Source organism: Harpia harpyja, chromosome 1 (genome assembly GCF_026419915.1).
Source record: "Harpia harpyja isolate bHarHar1 chromosome 1, bHarHar1 primary haplotype, whole genome shotgun sequence".
NCBI classification, from domain to species: Eukaryota; Metazoa; Chordata; class Aves; order Accipitriformes; family Accipitridae; genus Harpia; species Harpia harpyja.
The window spans coordinates 4,671,880-4,694,769 of record NC_068940.1 but is presented as its reverse complement, the minus strand read 5'-3'; the positions used below and the strand labels follow the sequence as shown (position 1 = coordinate 4,694,769).

Sequence of the window (22,890 nt, the reverse complement as noted above, 5' to 3'; positions counted from 1 at the left end):
TGAAAAGAAACTGTAAAATGCTCTTGCATTTCCACATTAAATATCCAATGAATCCATTAGGTATCTCAAGCAGTCATTCCCTTCTTTCAGGAAGGTTGCTTTAAGATTGAACAGTTCTTAAAAACTACAAGTTCAGGTTTCATATATGCTTTTGGAAAGTGTTTGTCCTAGTAAATGACCAGAAATAAGCCATTACGCTATAAAGCCTTTCCATAGTTTTGTAATTGCCTCTACAGTGTTTGCTTGCATCAATATTACTCTTTTCCTAAACAGATCTACAAAGTGATCTCTTTCTAGTTCTGAAGGTCTAAAGCATTTACAACATAGCAGAAATCATGTCTTATAAAAAATGACTTCTCAGTTTCAGCTGGCTTCATTACATTAATTACCTCAACTGCCTACAGAGGTACAACTTACTGAGTTCAAGTCCACTGAAAATTTTTATTAACTTTTCTCAGATAAAAAAAAAAAATACAGCCATGAAAATAAGAGAATAAATTCAGTTAGCCTTCATAGGAAACCCATGTTTTAGTGAGCATAAAAAACCCACCACAGAGTATGGCTGCATAACACTGCCAGAAGTCTTATCATCTGTCACTCAGAAAATTAAAGTTCTGTTTGAGTCCTACTTTCTCCAGGAGAAAGTGTTACAAGAAAACCCTGACTACACCCACATTCTCCCAAAGACTGTTTTCAGCATATCCAGCGTCTCAGAAGATGGAAACCTGTGGAGCAGACTCTAGGGCCCAAGGACAGACATTGTGAACTCAAAGTCTTTCCAAACCACCAGGAAACAAACAACAGCAGGAATCAGAAATGGCCACAAGGAATGAAAAAAATGATGAGAAGGAATTAAAAGTAGTATCTAAAATAAGAACTGAATATATCGGAGAGGAACAAAAAAAAAAAAAAGCAGCAAAACCAAACCACCCCCCCCCCCCCCCCCCCAAAAAAAAGTAACGGCATTCTAGATATTTCAGTCCTTTGAAGTAGTTAGTTAGGTATGTGTTTGCTCGTGTTAGAGGCAAAGATAGAAGAGCTCTCCAGTCCTATGCAAGGAGAAATAGACATACCTGCATTGCTACAACCTTGCCTTTGCTTTTGGGACTGAGTGACCATTCATAGCTGACAATTTCATGGTCATCACTGCTCTGGTTTCCATTCAGCGTGATGAAGTTCTGGGGCAAGGTGACTGCCTGATTAGGTCCTGCATTGGCAATAGGTGGGTAATCCACTGGTTTGTTGACAGTCAGAGATGCAATGGTGGAGTTGGCTGCTCCATCTGAATCAATCACTGTGAGTCTATAAGAGGAAAAAAATATTGGAAAACTGTTAAGATGAACTTCTGCCAACTCCTAAGTTCAAAGGTTAACTTTTTCTGGCACTTTTTCAAACACCCCCTAAAACAGAGCCACTGATTAGATTATATGAACTTCTGCTTCAGAAACACATATCCCTCAGCTAAGGTAGAAAAGAAATTCGGAAGACTGTTTTCAAACACAGCTTTCAACCTTTAAGAAAAAAAAAAAAAGCCTAGCTATTCTGGATACCAGATGAAACCCCTTCCCTGCAGTCAATGGCAACTTCACCAATTTCAAACAGATTTCACTGCAAATTCTTTAAAAAATTTACTTAGTAAAAAACAGGGAATTCATTCATCAGCCATAGTGGAACAGTCCCTGTTAACACCCACATCCAACGCTACTCTGGATGTTCAGAAGCTCTGGTTATAGCACAGTAGCAGTTCCTAACTTCTTATTTCTTTGTGGCACACTATTACCAATTTTAATGGAGCTTAGTATCAGCTCAGATTTTTGAAGATGTCAAGTCACAAACCTAAAAAGAGTACAGGGTTTAAAAAAACCACTATTGCCTCTCAGAAACACAACGACAAATCATCTTAAAGTGAGACTGCTGCAGACACCTGAAAGTGATGAAAGACTGCCCTCCACAGCGTGGTAACCAAATACATCTCTAATTCACTTTGTTGTGAAAACTGAATACAGGCTGACCACATGGAAAGGAACCACTCGAGGCCTTCCCTGAGTGGGAATAAAACTAGTGTTCATTAACTCTGTCATTAGGAAACACATACTTTTGCAGTGGATGCACAGCCATGCGTATCAGGAGCACTGTATCTTGTTGACCACCTAATTTCCTGTAAGCTTGAACACACTGCTCTATTGTTCAAGTACCTCAGCCTCCCCTAAAGGTGCACAGATATAGCAAGAGATTTCTTAATTCCCTAGGGTTTGGAAAACACTTAAAGCACTGCTTGTAAGCAAGTTCTGCCCTTTTAATACAGAAAAAAATCCTATGCTCATTTCTGCCACTGTACAATATGGAACAATTCCAGTAAAGAACAAAGAATGAAAGTTGAAGGTATGCAATTTTTGGTGAAGCTTATGCAAAGCACCACGTTTAATGCATATGTACGTTAGCTTCAACATTCTGCTGATGCTACACTGACACATAACATATTGACTGGTAGGCTGTTACCCACTAGCAGCCAAATAACCCAGGCTGGGTCAGTGGGAAGTCTGACTCTGTGCAGACTAGGCTTTAAGTTAAGAAGTTCAGAAAATAAACTCTGATTTTAATTGAAGCACTCAGAATGACAAATATTGCTTCTATTGTCTAGACAAAATCAAGCTTCAGCAATGCATAAGTAGAGGAAAACAGTAGCAAGGCAAAAGCTTTTATGAAGAACAGAATGTCTCTTATTAAAATCAGCACACAACAATGCCTTGTGAGAATCAGTCTCCCAATATTGTTCTGTCTGCCACTACCCTTCAGGGGATGTCTTTCACAGCCTGACTGCAGAGTTTCATCTCAGGACACGTGCCAACTTCTAAGCTGGGGGGGGGGGGGGGGGGGGGAATGTTCTGTCACAGTCTTTGCTGGGAGTGGGAGGTATTTCAATGTCATTTCTGTTACCTTGTTTTGCATAACTTTGTGCTGTAAAGTATCACTACACCAGTATCACATAATCACTGCAAGCACTTTTTAATAAAACTGCTCCCTATGTCTCTCCACCGTGCAAAATGAAGGGTAAGAGCATGCAGAAGAAAAAAGTTTTTTGTTTGAGGAGGTACATGTGAGCACAAAAAGAAACAAAGATTTAGCTGACATCACAGAAATAGTTAAAACCCCAAAGGAAAGCATCTGTGTAGGTACCTGAAAGTGTAGTTTCCAGGAACAAGGTTAGACAAGTGCAAGACAGGTGTGTCAGCAGATGCCTTCTGCTCTCGCAAAGGACCTTTAATTTCCTCCCAGTGGTAACTCACTATCTTCATATCATCTATACTTTCTATAATCATTAAAGAAAAACATGTCAGTTTCTTGTAGCAATTGCTGGAATGAATACTGAAGTCTTTCATGCACTGATCCCTAACTGGTTTTCTACAATTCTCTTTTCAAGCATTTTCAAACAGAGTTCATGTACAATAGCTGTTAAACCACAGATTCCAAGTTACATTTGGTATGGTTTATCTAAACAAAAAAACGAAAAAATTCTTCACACGCACGTGAATAAAAATCAGTCTCAGACTCTGCACATTCCAACTTGTCTGCTCTCAGTAATTATGAATGTAATTATGACATCTCATCACAGCTATGTTGACAACTCTCTACCATGGCCCCAGCTGTACTGGCACAGAGGCCTTCTGGGCAGGACAGGAAGAAGCTGTAAGAGTAGCTGCTGTTTAGATGCAGCAGCCTCCAACATACTGCCATCTCAATCCTCAAGTGGAAGGCTGCATTTTATTACTTTTTTTATTTAGTAAAATAATTTATAACTGGACTCAAATCCCCCAGATAAATCATGATTCGGGGAACTTCTGAGTAGAGTGAGAAGAAGGAATTTCACTTGTAACTGACAAACAATAATGTTGTAACTGTGTATTAAAAACACAGGATATAAGCACAGGATGGTCCAGTACATACGACTGCCATCAATGAAGGTAGAAGTTGTAGGCAAAGAAACTTCTTGTACTTTGGGTGAAGCAACAGCAACAGGCGGCTGGTTAACTCTGACTGCTGTAAGAAAGATGGGGGTTGGGGAAAAAAAAAAAAAAAATAAAAGGTAGTGAAAGACCAGGCAAAACTAATGTGTTAACTCTACAGCTCAATAGTCCCCAGTGATTTAAATCTAGGATTGACAGCTTTGCAGCATCTCCTGTCCTTTTTGGACAAGGGAGAGAAAAGGTTACTGAAAACCAGCGTGCTGACGCAGCAGTCTTCTGCTGCAGCCACTTATAACTGGTATAATGTAGATCAGACCTGAGCACTGTAACTTGCAGCTAGAGCTGGTTCAACACCTGATTGCTGTTCCTAGCTGTACTGGAGAAGGGGACCATAAAAGGTGGCATGATGCTATCTCAGGCCTTGCGTGAGGAGGGTACAAGACCAGAGAGCACTTAAACACAGTGAGCAAGATCCTTAACTCTACTTCCTTAAAATGCTTTATAGACACCAAGATATGAAACATCTCTGCATGACTGCCATACCAGATGTCTTTGACAGACAGTAACTAACAGACTATTAGATAAGCATGTTGTACAACTACTGCTGTTAAGAAATTAATTTCATTACTTTAGCCAACTGATTTACCTGGTTTGACTGTGACATTTACAAAACCTTCACCAAAGGCATTTTCACCAGAAACCGTCACTTTGAAGGCATAAAATCCCACCGATAACTGAGACAAACACAGAACAAATCAGGTTACACATCAAATTATACAAAAGCAGTATGCATAAATCTGCCAATCATATTGTAAACAGAGAAAAATCTGGAAATGAAACCTCGAGCTCCTTTTATAAACAAATACACAAAAGGCCACTAGTCACTGCCCAGAACCAAGGAATACAAAGCAAACACTTAAGAATTTTTACTCTATCTTAGAAAATTATTAAAGCACTCTAAAAAAGACACTTCTAAACTGGTAAAGATTTGGCGACACAGGTTAAGTGAAGAGATTCTGGCAGTCATTTGAACTCCTTGAATCAAGGTGCCCTTCCCACAGGTTAGATTCCTGTGAAAGGACCACACAAACACAGTGAGCCTGAGCTTACAGCTCACTTACATGAGAGAGCTTCAAGGTCTGGCTGTGCCTGCGCTCCATTTCACCACCATAGTCAGCAGGGTGACTGATTAAGCTCCACTCATAGGTGTAGGCTGTTTCTAAGAACAACAACACATCATAAGAGTAATCAGCTTTGCCTTCACAATAAGCCCAGGAAACAAAGAAATCAAGTTCACCATCCGTCAGATAAAATGCTACAGTAGGCAATCATGACTGCGACTGTTTAAGTCTGCAAAACGAAGCAGTATGAATACATGTTAAACTTCTACAGTGTGCTGTAAATTGGTAAAGCAGCAAGGATGTAATAGACTTCACAAGTAATTGCTTCACAAAAAACAGCTTCATGTGAAGTGAATGCTTTTTACATAGCTACCTATGAAATACATATTCTTTGCTGCTGCAGTTCAGATGCTGGTAGTTTTAAAGTAACTGTTGCATTCAGAACCTACTCCCCACCCCCCGCTCTGCTTTACAGCAAGATGCTATAACCTGGGCCAGATCATCTTTTGGTAGAAACTATAGGCTTTCTATTGAACCATCTGGCTAATGAGTTCAGCTTTTGAAAATAAACGCCACTTTAAAAAAATAAATCTCTAAAATCCAAAGGAGGAAATCCTCTCTGCAGCTGAAGCCACAAAAAAAGGTAGTAGAAGGAGATGAGAAAGCTGGTTTTATCCCAAGGTGTGGATGTTCACATAACTCAGGACTTGTCTGCAGTTACAGGTTGGTAGTGTGTGCACCTCCTTGTATGCCAAGGCCATTCAACTCACCTGTAGGTGGTGACGGGACAACAAAGGCATTCAGTTCAACCTCATTTCTGGGTAGCATCACTTGTATGTTATCTCCAGCAGACACAGTAAGTTCTTTTACTGTATCTAAGACAGAATAAATAAATTATGTTTTAACAGAAGGGATGGATATAAATTTAGTATCTTCAAGTATTATTTGTAATGGAGTAAGTAAAATTTGACAAACACTCTACAGTGAATAGGCAAGGATAAGGAAAAAAAAAAGTATTCCTCAATACATAATCAAATAATAATCTATTATAATCACGACTATGGCTCCTTCACCTTCTACCAAACCAAAATTTTTCATCTTCCCCAAATATGAAGTGTCATTTCCCCTACCTCTGCTTTAGATTATTCCTGTATATCAAAGGTAACATTGCTCTGCATAAAGAATTCTGCATTTTTCTTAGTAATTGGATGGAAGTGCAGGAATTAAAAAATATGCAATTACAGAAGACAAAAAAGCCATCTGCACCAGGACAAACCTAATTAAAGTAACATAGTCCATACTAGAACTCTAATATCACGCCTTCTTTCACCAAGAAGCACTACTTCTATGTTTGTGTGGGACTTGTGAGGCATGCCTTAATGTCCAGCTCAGTGTCCCTTTTAAAAATTCCATTTGCATAGCAGGGCAAAGGTGTTATTTTGTAGCCGAACTGCACATTCAGTCTATTTGCCATCCAGGAACACAGTCCCAGTTCTCATCTGTGAAAACTCCCCTTCCAAAAATGCTGAAGTCCACAAATCCATTCCCCAACAGAAACATACCAAAGCACACCTTCAGGAAAGGTTCCCATAGACCTGTATTTCAAAGGTTTTAAACATCTTCCTTTGACTATTGGGAACCCACAGAACAAAGGTTCTCCAAAGGCAACATTCACTAGTGTCTAAATGTTCAACTTACAAACTCTGAATACATGAGCAAGAAGCTACTCAGCGGTAGCAGCTGAGAGGTCTAAAAAAATGGATGAAGTGAAGAGGCCACATTGACAGCACACTTTCTATCACTGCTACTTAAATGCACCCAAGGCTCCATAATCGCTCGTGGGAGTTGCCCTAGACACCAGTGGAATGGAGGTTTGTACTTTGACCTCCATATGAGATGAGAATAAAATGGCTAGATGAGGTTGATGACCAATGGAGAAAAGGAGGGACTGTCTTCGAGACTTCCAAGACAGTAGGGCTGAGAACATACAAACTTGAGGCAATCCTTGCACAAAGCAGTACTTACTGTGAGATTCATCACAACCTTCCCTTCAGCTTCTTCTTCCAAGCTCCTTTTTGAGTCCTCTTCAACCTCCTCCTGTGAAGGAGGAGGAGGAGCTGCCTAGTCAACACTCAAAGGTGATGATGATCCATTGCCTTGGAGAGGGATCTCTTGTAGCTCATCTCTTCCTGTTACCTCCTACTGCTATCCTGGCTGACAGGTTGCAGTTTGGCAGAGGGTGCCAAGAATGTCCCAAATCAGACTTGCTCTACCAGGAAGCAAGGGGCTTAGCTCTCCATATCCCTCAGCACATCAGGAGTGCAGAAGAACACACACCTGTGCTGCTCTGCTTCTTGTGGCCCTTCTAACCTTTTGTCAGGGTGCACAGGGAGGCAGGAAACTCAGCAGGAGAAAGGAGATACTCTAACATACACACAGAATTTAACACAACTACAGAGGACATAGTTAAAACGTGTCCTTTTCAAAATAAAAACTTTTGCTCTACAGCTGGAAGTCTGATAGGCTTCCTCACAGCTTTGAAATCAGAGCAAAACATTTCTTTCCCAGAATAAGGAGGCCATATTCTCCCCTACTAAGGGCTGGGCTTCTTCCCTATTAAGGACTGAGCTTCCTCAGGTCCCACCTATGTTGCTGCGTGATCTCTGACATGATATAGTGGGAACCCTACTGAAGAGTTTCTGAGAGGGAGCAATGTTCTGAAGAGTCACACAAAAACAACAGTATGGCTAGAAGAGACTATTCTGAAACTCCAGAAAGCCTCAGGTATTTCTCACCAAGTATAAAAATTAAGCCGTTTAAAAAAGGCTTTTTATCTCTGCTTTTTACTTGGCTGTACTTGCTTGAGTTATAATTTCCCATTAATGATGGGCTCGGTCAGAGTTTTTCCTCAGAAGTAACTGGCTAAGGGGTCTGGAGTTTGCTGTGTTACTGTAGGTCTACAGGCTTAAAGTGGGATGATGTTACATTTGGATAAAGAGCAAGCTCATCACTAACAACAGGTTGGAGGCCTGACAGTAGTAAAGCCATCCCCACCCACTGTCCAACCTGCAGGTACCCCTCAGATCTCCAGCTATGCTGAAACATTACCTGCTTTAGCAGCAGTAGCAGGTGGTGTGAATTGCTGCATGGGCTGAGATGGCACAGTATTAGTGGGAAGTAGCATGATCCCACCTTCAGTGACATTCTCTGGGGTCATTGTGGGAGTCTGGGTTTTCTCTGACACACCTGGGGAGAAATCCAGTTTGCCCGAAGAAGGGGAAGGCGTAGCAGCCTGAAAAATGAATTATAGGGAAAGTGTTGTTATAAGTGAGCCATTTTTCACATTTCTAGGTTTAGAGGTATGCTAGGTTTTAAATGGCATGTAGGGTGAGCCTACCGATTTATGTTACTAGGTTTTACTCCTATACAGAATAACTATCAAAAGGAGGAGTGAGTTTTTTCCATCAGGCTTGTAAGAAATGCTAATCATTTTCCAAGTTTCAGATGGAGAACAGTGTAGGCTATGGTCATCAAAATGAGGTAACCTGGAACACAACTAAGGCTATTGTCGTGGTTTAACCCCAGCCAGCAACTAAACACCACACAGCCGCTCACGCACTCCCCCCCCCACCCAGTGGGATGGGGGAGAAAAATCGGGAAAAACAGCAAAACCCATGGGTTGAGATAAGAACGGTTTAATAGAACAGAAAAGAAACTAATAATGATAATACTAATAAAATGACAACAGTAATAATTAAAGGATTGGAATGTACAAATGATGCGCAGTGCAATTGCTCACCACCCGCCGACTGACACCCAGCTAGTCCCCGAGCAGCGATTCCCCCGCCACCCCCCTTCCCAGTTCCTATACTGGATGGGACGTCCCACGGTATGGAATACACCGTTGGCCAGTTTGGGTCAGGTGCCCTGGCTGTGTCCTGTGCCAACTTCTTGTGCCCCTCCAGCTTTCTCACTGGCTGGGCATGAGAAGCTGAAAAATCCTTGACTTTAGTCTAAACACTACTGAGCAACAACTGAAAACATCAGTGTTCTCAACATTCTTCGCATACTGAACTCAAAACATAACACTGTACCAGCTACTAGGAAGACAGTTAACTCTATCCCAGCTGAAACCAGGACAGCTATCAGTTCTCAAAATAATACAGAACAGTAGGACAGGTCTAAATATAGTCATAAACCTTTAAAAGCCAATGACAGAAAGTCTAATGTGGTGAGTATTACTGTCTTCATGCTGTACACACACAAACGTAACAGAATCCTTCCTTCTTATTAGATCTGCTCAGACCAGAACTTGCTCATACCTTCTTACTTCCTCACCACTAATAAAATGCCCTAAATCTCTCTACTTTAGTCACCAAGCAGTCATGTTCTTCTCACTAACCCATCTTGTTAGTAAATCAGAACTGCAGCAAAGGACACGGCAAGTTTTGCAGGAATAACTCAGCCCTGTGTTAGCCTTGCCCATCACCTTGCCCCTCTCTCAGGCCCCATCAACTTTCCATGACACATTAGTTTCTACAGGCCAATAGTTTTTCCTTATGTTCTCAAGACTCATTTCTGACCTAACATCTAGAGAAAAGCATTTTGCCAATGATGGCTACTGCGCATGGCACATGAAGACATAACATACTGCTATTATTTGTACATAATCTATTAACTGAAGAATAGGATTATGAAGGTTGGAATGGCTGAGGTAGGAAGGGACCTCTGGAGATCGCCTAGCCCAACACCCCTCCTCAAAGCAGGATAAGCTACAGCAAGCTGCTCAGGACCGTGTCCAGTCAGGTTTTGGATATCTCCAAGGACAGAGAATCCACAGCCTCTCTGGAAAACCTGTTCCAGTGTTTGACCATTCTCACAGGAAAAAAGAAAAAGGTGGGTTTTAGTATTTAAATAGAATCCCTTGTATTTCAATTTGTGTCCATTGCCTCTTGTCCCGTCACTGGACAGCACTGAAAAGAGCCTGGCTCCATCTCCTTCACTCCTGCCGTAGTTATTGATACACATTGGTAAGATCCCCCTGAACCCTCTCTGCTCAAGGCTGAACAGTCCCAGCTCTCAGTTTCTCTTCATATTTCGGGTGCTCCACTTTCACTCTGCAGTCTGTTGCCTCCCTAGGAAATCAGAGCAGCTCTGCCTTGGATGTGGACAGGAGGAAAAGCTCCCTCTGCAGCTGGGAACATGAAAGTGATGTCAGGGACTGTTGCTTCCCAGCCTGCAAGGGAACAGAGAGCATGGAAGTCATCTGCAATTCCGTCTCTGCCTTCAACAAGGACAGGGAGAAAAGATCCCTGTGCAGCTGGGACAGCAACAGCAGTGTTGGGGACTGTGGCTGCCTACCCTGTGAGGATGCCAAGGGCCACACCAGGATCTGCACCTCCAGATGGGTCCATAACACAGATAACACAAGCACCTTTGTGCCCACACCTCCAGCTCCGCTCAGTACACGGACAGTAAGAAGATCTGTCTGAGCAGCTGGGACACTGACAGCAGGATCAGGGACTGCAGCTCCCCTAAGGTAGTGCCTTCAGCATGCCAAGCCTAGACCCTTGGCAGGAATCTCATCCTTGACAACATTATCATGCACAAGGAAAGCCTCAGGCCCGTCCTGCCTCATACCTTGACAAAAGGCCTTTCTTCCAGACAGTTTTCCTTTACATACTCCATCCCACATCTTCCAAAAAGATCATCTTTACCACACTTTGGCAAACAAAAGTGTTTCTTTGCCTTCCAAATTTGAGGGAAATCCACTTCTGAGCTTCCTCTGGCTTTCCTCCTCTCCTGGCCCTTTGCCAATCTCTCAGCTGAGAAGCAGCCATCCTGGCTTTGTAGGACAGATGGGGACAAAGTCACCTCAAATGTACCTTTCCTGGGACACTCTCTTCTGCAACAGCACCAAACATGTCTTCAGTCAGCAAGCCTAGGCAAGACTCTGCAGTCAAAAAAGCTGCCCTGTGGCACTGTCACATCTGATGCAGTGTCACAGTCAAAAAGATAGCTTAAACTAAGAATGTTAGCAAACAGCAGATAACTGGGACAGGGGCAGTATCAGAAGTTGAGCTCTCAGGCAGAAACTATCACTGAGCAATACGCTGGAGCAGATGTGGAGGGAAAGATTAACCTGAATTCTAGCTTGGGAACTGAAAAGAAAAGGACTCTTTCTCAAAGTGAGTAAGGTAGGCAGTTCTGTTGGTATAGGCTTTGTGGGGTTTTTTTGGTTTGCTTTTACCCACCTGTACAGCCACTACTGCTTATTACAAAATAAACACACCTTCAGTTCTCAGGGTTTCACTTGAGTGCAAATCTCTTGAGAATTCCAACGGAAAACAAACACACCCCCATAATCCCAAAGGAAAAATATAGTCATGCAGTTCCATGGGGAAGCTCCAAGTTTCAGTGCAGGCAGCAGCATCATGTCAAGGGGGAGCCTTCTTCCCTTCTGGTCCCTGGCTGACACCACAGACTGGGTGCTTTCTTTTCTCCCCGTGAATGGGAAGGACAAGTCCAACCATGTTGCCTTGCTCCATCCTGACGCTCCAGGCAACCCACCTTTCATCCTCAAGGAGGCATCTTCCTCAAGTACCCCCAAAGACAACTGATCAGGACTCTGGTGAGTCAAGGGCTGCTAGTATTGTGTTTGATACAACTGCTTCCCCAGCAGTGTTTCCTCCATGTCCCTCTGCACATATGACTACTGCATAACTGTAGTACCATTTGCTCTCATTTATCTGGAAAACCTTATGGAGAGCAGCTCTGTCAGCAGTGAAACTCTGCTCTTTCATTGGTCTGCTGCTCCCTGCTTCTCTGCATTCAGTTATCTGTCTAATGATTTCAAGCAAGTATGACGTCTACTAATTGTACAGTTGGGGAGTTGCAAAAGAGCAAACCATCATACTGTATGACACAAAGTGCAGACTTCAAGAAAGAAACAAACATTTCTGACATGTAAATCTAAATATCAAAACATCTTTCAGGGGTCTTATACATCCCCTAAGGATCAAGTCAATACATTTTTAACCAAACAGGACTGTTCAGCATTCACAGGCCTCAAAACTGAAAGCAAGCCAAAATAAGATATGAACATCTCTGATATTCTACTGCATTCTAACTCTTAAGTATCAATTCTGAAGGCATATCAATCAGATGTTAAAAGGCTCTTCATCACATATATTCTCTCAGCCGTCTTCAGGTTTCTTAGGTAGAGCTTTATGCATTTTGACTGCACCGTTATTCCTGCAAATGCAATAAACTCAAGAATCAAGTCAGGCCTAACCTATTGAATGTTTGAAACGTTGCATCATAAACATAGCAGTGGCTGGAATCTGACCAAAACCTGAAAAACTCACCTTGCTTAACAGATCAGCAGTTAAGTGGAAATTTTAAGGAGACAATACTTCACAGGTATCTCACTTCAAGGATGAGCAGCACTGCAGATTCCTGGTTTGGGCAGCGTGACAGCATTTACTTTGTACAGATTTCTAAATGTATTCACGTTATTCAGCTGCTAGAGCATGACAGTCCATAAGATCACTCTGAACTCTGATGTAAACCCAAAAGCCAGGTTACTCAGTTAACTGACAAACCCCATATGCTCTATCCCAAGTCACATACAGAAACCCCCTACACCTGACTGCATTTATGGCAAGGACGCTCCTGCAGCACGGACTCCAGAGGCCTGTGTTTGGTTGGTCTCACAGTTTAAAAATCTCTATCCAGGTCCTTGCTCAAAGAACACAGCACCTGAGGACACTGCATCCTGCTGACTACTGTGAAGGGAGGGAACTGCATTTTTGCCACCCTGGTCTGTCTTGCTTGTCAAAACAGCTTTGTCTGGAAGCTGCAGAAGGGAGTGCATCAGCATGGATCTAGGAACAAAGCTATAGAATTGCTGTGGCAGAATTAAGTGGAAGACAGGAAAATATTGTATAACATGCAATAAACAGAGGGTATTTCCTTAAAGTTATTAGCAAAAATGGTTTTAAGATCTTCACATTTTCATGACCTATATAAAAAGACCAGAGTTTGAGAGGTAGTTTGGATCATATACCAGTAAGAAAACTATTTGGAGACATGTCAGCATTTTTAATGCAGTATAAAAACTTAAGATTTCCTTAATAACAAAATTTGGTTTCCAAAGAAATATTTTTTCAGAAAGAAACATAAATATGTGCCTGAACCATCCATATAAGATTTGATTAAAATGTCTGCTTGCTGGAGAAGGAGACACAAGAAGGAAATCCTATCACAGGCAGCATCTTTTTCACTAGAGTACAGTTCCCAAACCAGAAAAACTTGAAGCCAAGTGGGAAGTTTGTGTTAGGCATAAGTGGCAGGGTTTGGGTGGCAGAGGACTGGCTGCAGGGGTCACCCCTGTGGTCCCAGTTTGGCAATGAATAAAAACAAGCCACCACACACCAACACTGCAACCACCCAGACATAGTTAAGAAAGAGCAATAGCCACTGGGGGCAGGGGACACAGGAGGAGGTGGAGGGGATGCATAACAGGAGACATGAGAGGGAACACGTGGAAGGGGACATTATTGGGCACAGGGCTGGAGAACCTTCCTGGAACAAGGCCCTTCATGCCACCTCCTAGGGGACTGAGGCCCACCAAAAAGCCCACACCAGAGCAGAAAAAACAAGAAGGAAGAAACAGTGGCAGAAAAGAGAAAGAAGCAATAAGTGGGAAAAAGGAAACTGCCATGCACTGTTCCCAATCTCCTGTGACACCTGTCACCTCATCTAAGGGACTGAGCATAATGTCCAGTGAAAAGAAGGGGAGTGGAGATGAGGAAGGTGAGAGGAGATGCGTCTGGACTGAAGTTGAATCTGGGGAAGGCCAGGGAAAGGCATTTGCCAAAACTGCTTGTCATCTCCATTTCTCTATGAATGTCTAAATTAAAAGGATTCCTGCTTGGGAAACAAAGGCTTCGCAGGCTTTGGCAGTTTCTCAAAACCTTCTGCTTCTCCAGATTCTTAACATTTCTCTACATTAATAGAGAGCCTTTAGAGTCATTTCACAATACATTTCATGAACAGCTTTCAATGCTACCCCATCAACCTTCTACAGGTCTGCTAACAGAGCACTGCCTGACCACCTTCTAACTACAGTTGTCTTATCAGCTCTTCAACATCACTACCAGCTGGGGCTAAAGACTGACCCACAGTTTTGGAGCTTCATCCCTTCTGCACTGAAAGAAGCAAGCTCATTCCTCAGCCTTTCCAGAGGAATTTCAATGGCTGTGCTAGCATACTGTTAGCATAATATAAAGACTACACAGGAATGCTTCCTCCATGTCCCAGTGAGAAACAGGTTTCTCTCCATTTCACTTTGCAAGAAACTCCCATCTACACAGGCAGTGCACAGAGAGAAAGCAAAATCTTTCTATTCTGACTGGGGTGGCAAAATCAAAGCAAAGATTTACAAAGTAGGCTTGGCCATATATATCATTACCACTGCAAGAGTGAAATCTCAACTTTCATAAAGCTGTATTCACATGATCTCTTAGAGATGGGGAACAAATTTGCTCAGCTCTGTTAGCCACACACTTTAGGTGAACTCAAAAGTTGTATGGCTTCTCTAAGGCACAAGGCATAAGCAGCTCAGTCAGCAGAGATCCTGACAATTGGCTAAGGCTTAGCACAGTGCTAATGAGGCTTCCATTTGCCAGCAAAATACAACGGAGGCAAGCTTCAAGTCTTACTGCATACCCAAAGTGCAGAAACATGGCGGTGCATGGAGCTACTGCAGGTTCTTTCCATGGCTTAATTTCCAGCACACAGCACAGGCAGTAACTAAAAGATGCTTCTTAGTTTCCCTTAGCAGATGGAAGGAAAAATGGGAGATGAGCTTAGTACAGCAGTAGTTGGGTTTCCTTAATTTTAACTTTGTAAGAACAGCTCAGTTATTGCCCTTTGAGAACTAACTGCAACTCTAGCGCATGACAGAATGTCACTCTAAGTTTTATCAGCGGGGACCATATACTTAGGACTCATACTTTTCACATGTACATTTATATGTACTTTTTGCATACTAATAGAAAAAACAAATAGTATCTACCCCTCTCGCCTAAACTCCCATGTTAATTTATGCTCATTTCAAGGTCTGCATGATAGATACTTTTTAAAAGAAGTCTTCTGTTGTCAACTCTGCTTGCAGAAGCAGTACCCACTTTTCAACTTGCAACAGCACTTTATCTGTTATCAAATGTTCTTCCATACACATGGAGACAAGTTCTAATCTCTTCTCACTCATGCCAATACACTCTAGACCAACTTGGTCAATCATAAAGGTCACAGTCTATCTTGAGCCTGGAGGAGGTGATCCTTGAAAAAAAACCTGCTCTCACGGTCTCCACTGATCTCCAGGACAGTCTCCCTGGGGATTTTTCCAAGCAGATCCCACAACAGGCCAAAGGCTGCTCTCCTGAAGCCCATGGCTGTGACCCTGCTTTTTGACTTATTCCCACCACTCTCAAGAGCCTGAACTCCACCACCTCATGGCCACATTACTGACCAATCCCTCCTTGCCTGCAAGGGTGAGGTCTAGCAGAGCCTCTCTCCTTGTCAGCTCTACAATCACCTCTGATAACTTCTTGAAGACACCATCAACACACTCCAGAAACCTCCTGCATTGCTTGTGCCCTGCTCCCTTGCCCTCCCAGTAGGTATTGGAGTTGCTTAAATCCCCCATGAGGGCCAGGGGCTGTGAATATAAGGCTCCTCCCAGTTGCCTGAAGGCTTCATCTACTTGTTCCTGACCAGGCAGTCTGGAGTAGACATGCACCCTAATGTTGCCCACAACAGTTGGCTTGCCAGCCCTGACGCATATAAACTCTTGACTAGCTCACTGCCATCTCTAGGCAGAGCTCCTAGGCCTCCCCCCAGCACCTGCTGAAAGAGTGCATCACCCTCTGTGATGGTGAGCCAGCTAGGGCAATAGCCCAAAGCACCCTTTGATCAAGAACAGCTGACAGAACTTGTGAGGAGCTGGTAGAAGTCCCAGCCTCTGCTAGCTGTCCTCTCCCAGCTGCAGCAGCCATTCATGTTCCTCACCCCACTCCCAGAGGCCACCCAAGAATCCCAGAAGTTCTCAGAATATCTAGATCTCCAAGCAGAGCCCAGAAACTGCCACATCTCTAGGCTGCAATGGTAGCCAAGTTAGATTGTATCTTAAGACTTGCTGCTCTCCACACATACTTTTCCCATTTCAGTCACCCCCTCCAAGAACCTCAGTTGTCACAGATTTCATGCAACCTTCTTATTTACATATATTTTTCTTCCCTACAGTAATGGCAATAAATTATCACTTTTACAGCAAGAGATAGGTAGTTGCTGGTTACAGAATCCCGTGGAATTTGGAGCAATCCAGCTAACATTGCTTCATTTCCTCTTCCCTCTAGGAGGTACGTGTGTCAAACACAGTAAATGTTGACTTGACAGCCTGTTTCAACTTTCCAGCTGATCCCACCCTGTTCTTAACGAACCAGAGCTCCTTTGGTCTCAACTGATCAAACTGGTTGGCATAAATAGAGAACATCTTAAGTATCTAAACTAGGTTTTAAGCATTTAACTTATTTTTCTTATTGCCAGACTCAAGAAAAGTATTTTGAGAACAAAAACCTCATCCACTTTATCCTGCTGTACATCATGGTCCAAAACCACCACTGTCCCTCCTTACGTACCTTGCCTCTCTTATACATTTTAAAAGCATTATAAAAGGTATTTACTCAGCACCATTATATCTGTAACACCACTGTGCAGTAGTAACATGAAACCCATAAAACAGGCTTAATTTTATTGATGGAGGAACTTACATTTACTGGTCTTGGCCTTTGGATACTAGACGGTCCACTAGTATCGCTCAGCTAACTTCTTCTAATGAGTCACCAAGGGTCAGAAGGGAAGAATACCATAACACTATTATACCAGGTCCAAGCCCCCTCATCTGTACACTTCCAAGGAAACCCCACAGTGTCCCAAAAGGAGCTTTGCTCCTTATCACCTGACAGAAGAGAGTCCTTTAGCAATTCATTTGCCTATTAAGACAATCCTGTCCCTTTCAGCCTTTTCTACACTGTAACAGGACTGTAAGTCATTTGAGTGTTAGGGTTACATTATAAAGCAATAACCTAATATGGTTTGAAAACCAAAACAATTGCAAAGTGGCCTCACCATACTCCGCCTGCTTCCTGAGGGGCAAACATACCTCTTTTTGCAAAGCATCATCAGGCTGTGCAAGAAGTTGAACAGCTGCTTCACTTTCAAATGTCTTCCCGGGGGATGGTGTAATCTCTGGGAGAACTGACAACCTCTCTGTGGAGTGTTCAGTGACAGAGTTCAGTTCAGAGCTGGTTTTATTCAGAAGGCTTTCCACCTTCCCAGCATCCCCTTTCTTTTCAGCAAAGTATTCCTGGTTATCTCCATCATCACCCACAGAAGAGTTGAAGCTGTTTCCACCTGGCACCATCAGGCCCCAGTCAGCATAATCCGTGCTCTCCTTCTGCTCATGTTTGATGCTCACCTGAAAGGGGTCCTGCTCCAACTCTTTATAATCATCAATGTATTCAGGTATCTCCTCAAGGCTGGGATCTTTGCCAAGCAGAGACAGCTCCTTGAGGCTACTCACTTCCTCAGATGGCTCATTCTGGAGTCCCACAGAGTGGACCATGCTTGGGATCACTTGTCCAAATCCTAGCAGCGAGGCTGGCCTCTGAGAAGGCCTCAGCACAAACGTAAGATAGGACTTTACAGTTTCAATTTTTTTAGGTTCACAATTCTCCTTGTGTTGGCAGTTCACGATGTAACAGCGTCGTTCAAACATCCAGGACAAGTCACAACCAGATAGGTCACAACATGCTGCGATGCAGTCAGACACTGACATAGCATGAGGAACTCTCATAATTTTAGTGGTTTCTAAGTTGGGAGATATTACTGCACCTGAGTACGTGGCTCCTTCTCTGCACTGCTCACAACTGGAACCTGAAACAACACCACCAACATAAGGCACAACAGTACAACCAAGCTGTAATATAGTTTACTGTGACCAAAAATGGCTTATCACAGGAGACAAGATAAAGACAGGTAGCACCCTGCTTAAATAAGGTCATTTCCTTTCACTAACATCACCACCACTTTTTTTTCAGCATGTCCCTTTGCAGTAGTATTTGCACTTTGGAGGATTTTTCAGTGTAGGATCTTGACATGTTTTGCAAAGTACTTCTTACTCCCTTGCTACAAATACAAATACATAGAGATGAAAGTGAGCTGCCAATAATTAAAAGCATGAACAGAGCAGGGAACACAAAAATCATGGGGTACCTCCATTACCCCCATATTATAGTGAGCAAAAACCATTTTAAAACTAAAGAAAGACACTGTAACATGTCACTGTTTCATTTGAGGGAGAAGGCAGCAAAAATCTCCATAGGAGAAACATTTGCCATCTCACCTGAACTTCATGAAGAGTGCATCACCCCAACATAATTGCTGGGGTTAATATAAAAGCTGGATCAAATTCTCAAACTTTTGCTTCTTTACCCACTACTTAATGTGAAATCCCAAAAGCTTGCTCCAGTAGGGAGCATCTTTCCTTCCTTTGCAGTGAAGTTGTAATCTTTCAGTATGACATCAGAATTGTTTTCATAGCACATCACAGACTGAGTGTGAAATGTTCAAATCAAGCACGAATCAACATACTGTATAACTCAGTCAATTTTTAACATCTTTTCTAGGTGATTTTTTCCCTGGTTATAACTGCTCCTCTTCTTTATAATTCAGAATTATAACTGAATTCCTCTCTCCAAAATGCAGCTTGAAAAATCTGACCATGCTTCAAGAAATAGTTGAGTAAAACCAGGATATTCTTCTTAACATTGTTTTCAACTAGACTTGCTAATTCAACCAATGAAAACAAGATGTCACCACTGTGGAGCTAACACAGTAATGGAAGACAAAGTTGACTCTGCCTGCTTTGCACATCATTAACAGCTGAGTTCTGGCAGCAGAAACCTCTTTATTCACAATAGTATATGGCAGGAGAAAAAGAAACAAAGAAGCTTGACTAATGGATTCCAGCTCAAATCCATTGAGCTGATGGGCAGGAAAAACAAAATCAAAGAGTAGGAATAGGTTGACAATAGGGGTTAGGTCTGACCATGACCTAGAGCCTTGGAGATGCAGATTCTCCTACGCATGCAGTGTATCCAACCACCACGCTACAGTTCCCACCACATCTTCTTGGCTGAACTTCCCAATACATGATCTGAACACAGATACTGAAATACCTGTGGGGCATCATACTGCCTGGAATGAACATACAGCTTGCAAAGTAGGTTAAGTTCACACTGAGGGATAGAGAGGATAAGACTTTATGACGGTTTTGCAGAGCTGGCTATCTGGGGGGAGGAAAAACATGAAACAAAAAATTTTAAAAAGACCAATGATTTGCAAATAGGTATAGCTGAATAGGAAGTTGACAAAAAAGGATAAACAGCTTCAAGTGCCATTCAAGCTTGATAAAAAGCTTCAAGTGCCATTTTTCTGACTCCAGCTACTCCTTCACAGATCCGGGATGCTGTTTACTCTTCCACTTTGCACTTTCAGTGAAAAATCTACCCAGGGGAACATGAATTTAAAACAACTTATCCTGTTCTAACATAGCCCAGACATAAAGTATCTTTATCTGTACCCGGGAGGTGCTCAGGATTTGTGTTTTTTATTTTTTTCCACACTGCATATAAATATTTCCTCTACATTCCCTTTCACCTCCAAAAACATAAGACCCTGACAGAGACTGAATTGTCATCACAAGTCTTTCCTTTAGGTTGTCTGCACAACTTCGGACAGGGAAGCCGGCAGAGGTCTGGGTTAAAATGAAGTATAAGAGTCAGGCAGCCCATTTAACCATTCTGTCCTTTTTCAACAGGTACCAATTTAGTTAACCCCGTAAGTCAGCAGGGAGATGAGAAACAGGTCTTTAATAGGGTAAAACAGAAACATGACTCTGTGTGAATGCGCTACATTAGGTCAGTAACAACTCATTACAATTAATACTTTAGGAACAGCTCTATTAAGGTGGGTCAAAAAACTCCTTTGCAGGCTGTTTTCATCCCTTCCCTTCTTTACCTCATCCCTGAAGGAGAAAGTGACCAACCTGTCAAAAGAAATTTGAAAGTTTCATTATTTATTTGTTAAGAAAAAACAACCAACAATTCTTGTCTTAGAGACAGACTGACACAATGGAATAATCCAAAACTCTCATCTGAAGCCAGTCCTCACTCAGCCTGATGTCAAAGCAAGCTTCAAATCTCACTCTGCCACTTTCAGTTTGATACATCAGCTATCACACTGGAGAGTCAGCCTCCCAAGAAATTAATGGTGTCTCATTAGCCATAGAGAAAAAAGTCCAGAATATTCCTAAAATAATGCACGACTTTGAACTTAAATCTCCCAAGCAAGCATTCTAGCCACAGACCTTAGCTACCCCCTTTTTCAAATGTCAGAAGGCCTTGGTTTCATCCCAATAAGGAAAAGAAAAAACATTAAGCTTCAGAATTTCTGTACAATGGGAAAATTATTTCCCCACCAACTCTAAATTAAATCTAACAGTGTAATCCAAATATCAAAGTAATCAAAATTTCATCTATTGCTTCAGCTAGTTACACCCGAGTTAAATTCTAGCAGTAGGTGAGCAAGAATGGATGAATTAAGCAGGCTATTTCCCATGTGTCCATTAATTGTTTTCAGATGGAAAATACGCAACATCTACTTAGAGTGAACTTAATCTAATCTCTAATTTCATATTCCCCTTCACCCTGTCCAATCTCCAGCCTGCAATGGGCTCAAGTAAGAGTTAGGGAAGTCTCTTATTTACAGAAAATTTACTGAAAGTGTGCCACATGAAAGGTCACATAGTAACATTTTTGTCTGCTAAACCATTACCTACTGCCTGAGATCATAGCACAGCTGTTTTCCTTTAGTTAACTGAACTCAGAAATTAAAGCACTGTTCTACTCTGACCAGTAATGGCAAAAAAAATAGCATCATGCAATTCTGCTTACTGTTTCAGAAGTACTCATTCATGTTACCAACAAAAAGACTGCCTCCCTTTATTACGAGCCCTGAAAAACCTCTGGCGCCTGGGCCACCAATAGCCTAAAAGTTCTGCAAGCCAAGTGTTCCCCTTCCTTTTAGCTGTACCTTGTTACATCTACAGTAGGACAACACTGACATATCTAGAGACATAGTCAGGCAAGTTGGTTACCCTAAAAAAAAAAAAACCATGCCCCCCACCAATTCCCTAATAAACACTCACACTGTGGAACACAGCTTCATTTTAAAGAGATTCCTTCCTTTAGTGAGGAAACATCCACACCCTTCTTTGAGCTGCACGCTGCCGCTCTTTCACATCTTGGTGCATGAGTCCGCTGATGTCAAGAGCCCAGCAGAACACAGCTGTTCTTCCATCACAGCTGGCTGGAGAACTTTCCTCAACCAGACACAGAGACTAACTGCAACACCTAATAGATGCTCTTCCCCCTCTCTGGCAGGGTCACACAACCACGAGCACTTGAATGACTTGGAGGCAAATATTCTTCAGTCAGGAAGTAGCAAATTGTGACAGCGTACCAACACTGGGTTCTTCATGGCTAATTACGCTGGCCTGAAATCCTGCAAGGACAGAACTGTCCACTGGTCTATTTGTTTTCCCTAGCGGCAAGCAGTACAACAAGCAGAAAGAAGGGGCAAGAGGGAATGTGCAATAGAGAAGAGCTCAGATTCAGACCCTGCACCAAGAAAAAGTCACATTTGACCAGAATCACCTCCCACTGCATTACTGCTGGCAGCACAGCACTGAGAGCTCACATGGCACACTGTTCTCACAGCCTGGAAGCCTCTGAGCTGCGTGAGAATGGAAGGTCCTACAGCAGTTTCCTACAGGAAGAGTAGGACTGTCTCTGCTTTCTTGACGTCTGCTCCCTCCACTCTCTTTAAGCAACAAAGTACTTCCATTCCATTTTTAGGGTTAACGATTTTTTTTTTAAATCTATCCAAGTAACTTTTACCTCATTTTGATAAATTTTGAGAGAAAAGATGTTGTATCAGTAAGAAATCAGTTTTGTTTTACCTACCACCATAATAACACATTGAAACAATTTTGATAAGGTTCTGGAAGCAAAATAAAAATAACTTTTCTTTTAAAATTGCAATCACCTAAGAGAAGAACTTGAACTCCAATTTTCAAGCCAGAGCCAATTTCCACAGTAGTTATAAACCCCTAAAAAGCACAGTTTATATCATAAATGCTGAAAAAGGCTTATACTCCAGCAGCTTTAGTAAGGGCCTATAGAAAGTACTGTCCTGGAAACCAGAAAAGCCGTATTACTGAGAACTTCATCAACATCTGAAATGCCACTGCATCAGTTTCTCTAGCAACAATAACATCTCTGTACACCATGAATGCATCTTCATTCTTTTTCTACAGGCTATTTTAGGTTATTTGATGTTTCCCCTCCCTTTCTCTGAAATCTCACAGGACTTTAAACAGGGATACATCTGGGATACCAAAGTGCTCTTCTGGGCCTCAGTAAGGATGCTGACTGCAGATTAAGCACTGCAAGGGGAGGAGAAGGAGAACAAATAGACAAAAAAATGCTCAATTACATAAAAGCAAATCCTCAACACAAAGCTAAATAAAGCCAATAGTATTCTAGTTACATCTACAAACAATGAGCTGCAAAGGTTTTGTGGCCATTACAGCACCCTTTGTGATATTTATCATT

The 22,890-nt window shown here is 42.2% G+C and overlaps 1 protein-coding gene across 2 annotated transcripts in view; it reads right to left on the bottom strand.

Annotated features, from left to right (window-relative positions):
• KIAA0319 (KIAA0319 ortholog) overlaps window positions 1-22,890 on the bottom strand; it is a 56,079-nt gene that overhangs the window by 18,659 nt on the left and 14,530 nt on the right. For both annotated transcript variants that reach the window (XM_052803276.1, XM_052803191.1), the window contains exons 3-10: window positions 17,316-18,088; window positions 8,195-8,378; window positions 5,857-5,961; window positions 5,087-5,184; window positions 4,612-4,699; window positions 3,946-4,038; window positions 3,178-3,310; window positions 1,074-1,302 (exon numbers count right to left, since the gene is read on the bottom strand). In XM_052803276.1, the coding sequence (XP_052659236.1) occupies window positions 1,074-1,302; window positions 3,178-3,310; window positions 3,946-4,038; window positions 4,612-4,699; window positions 5,087-5,184; window positions 5,857-5,961; window positions 8,195-8,378; window positions 17,316-18,088 (1,703 nt within the window). The remainder of the gene's footprint in view (window positions 1-1,073; window positions 1,303-3,177; window positions 3,311-3,945; window positions 4,039-4,611; window positions 4,700-5,086; window positions 5,185-5,856; window positions 5,962-8,194; window positions 8,379-17,315; window positions 18,089-22,890) is intronic.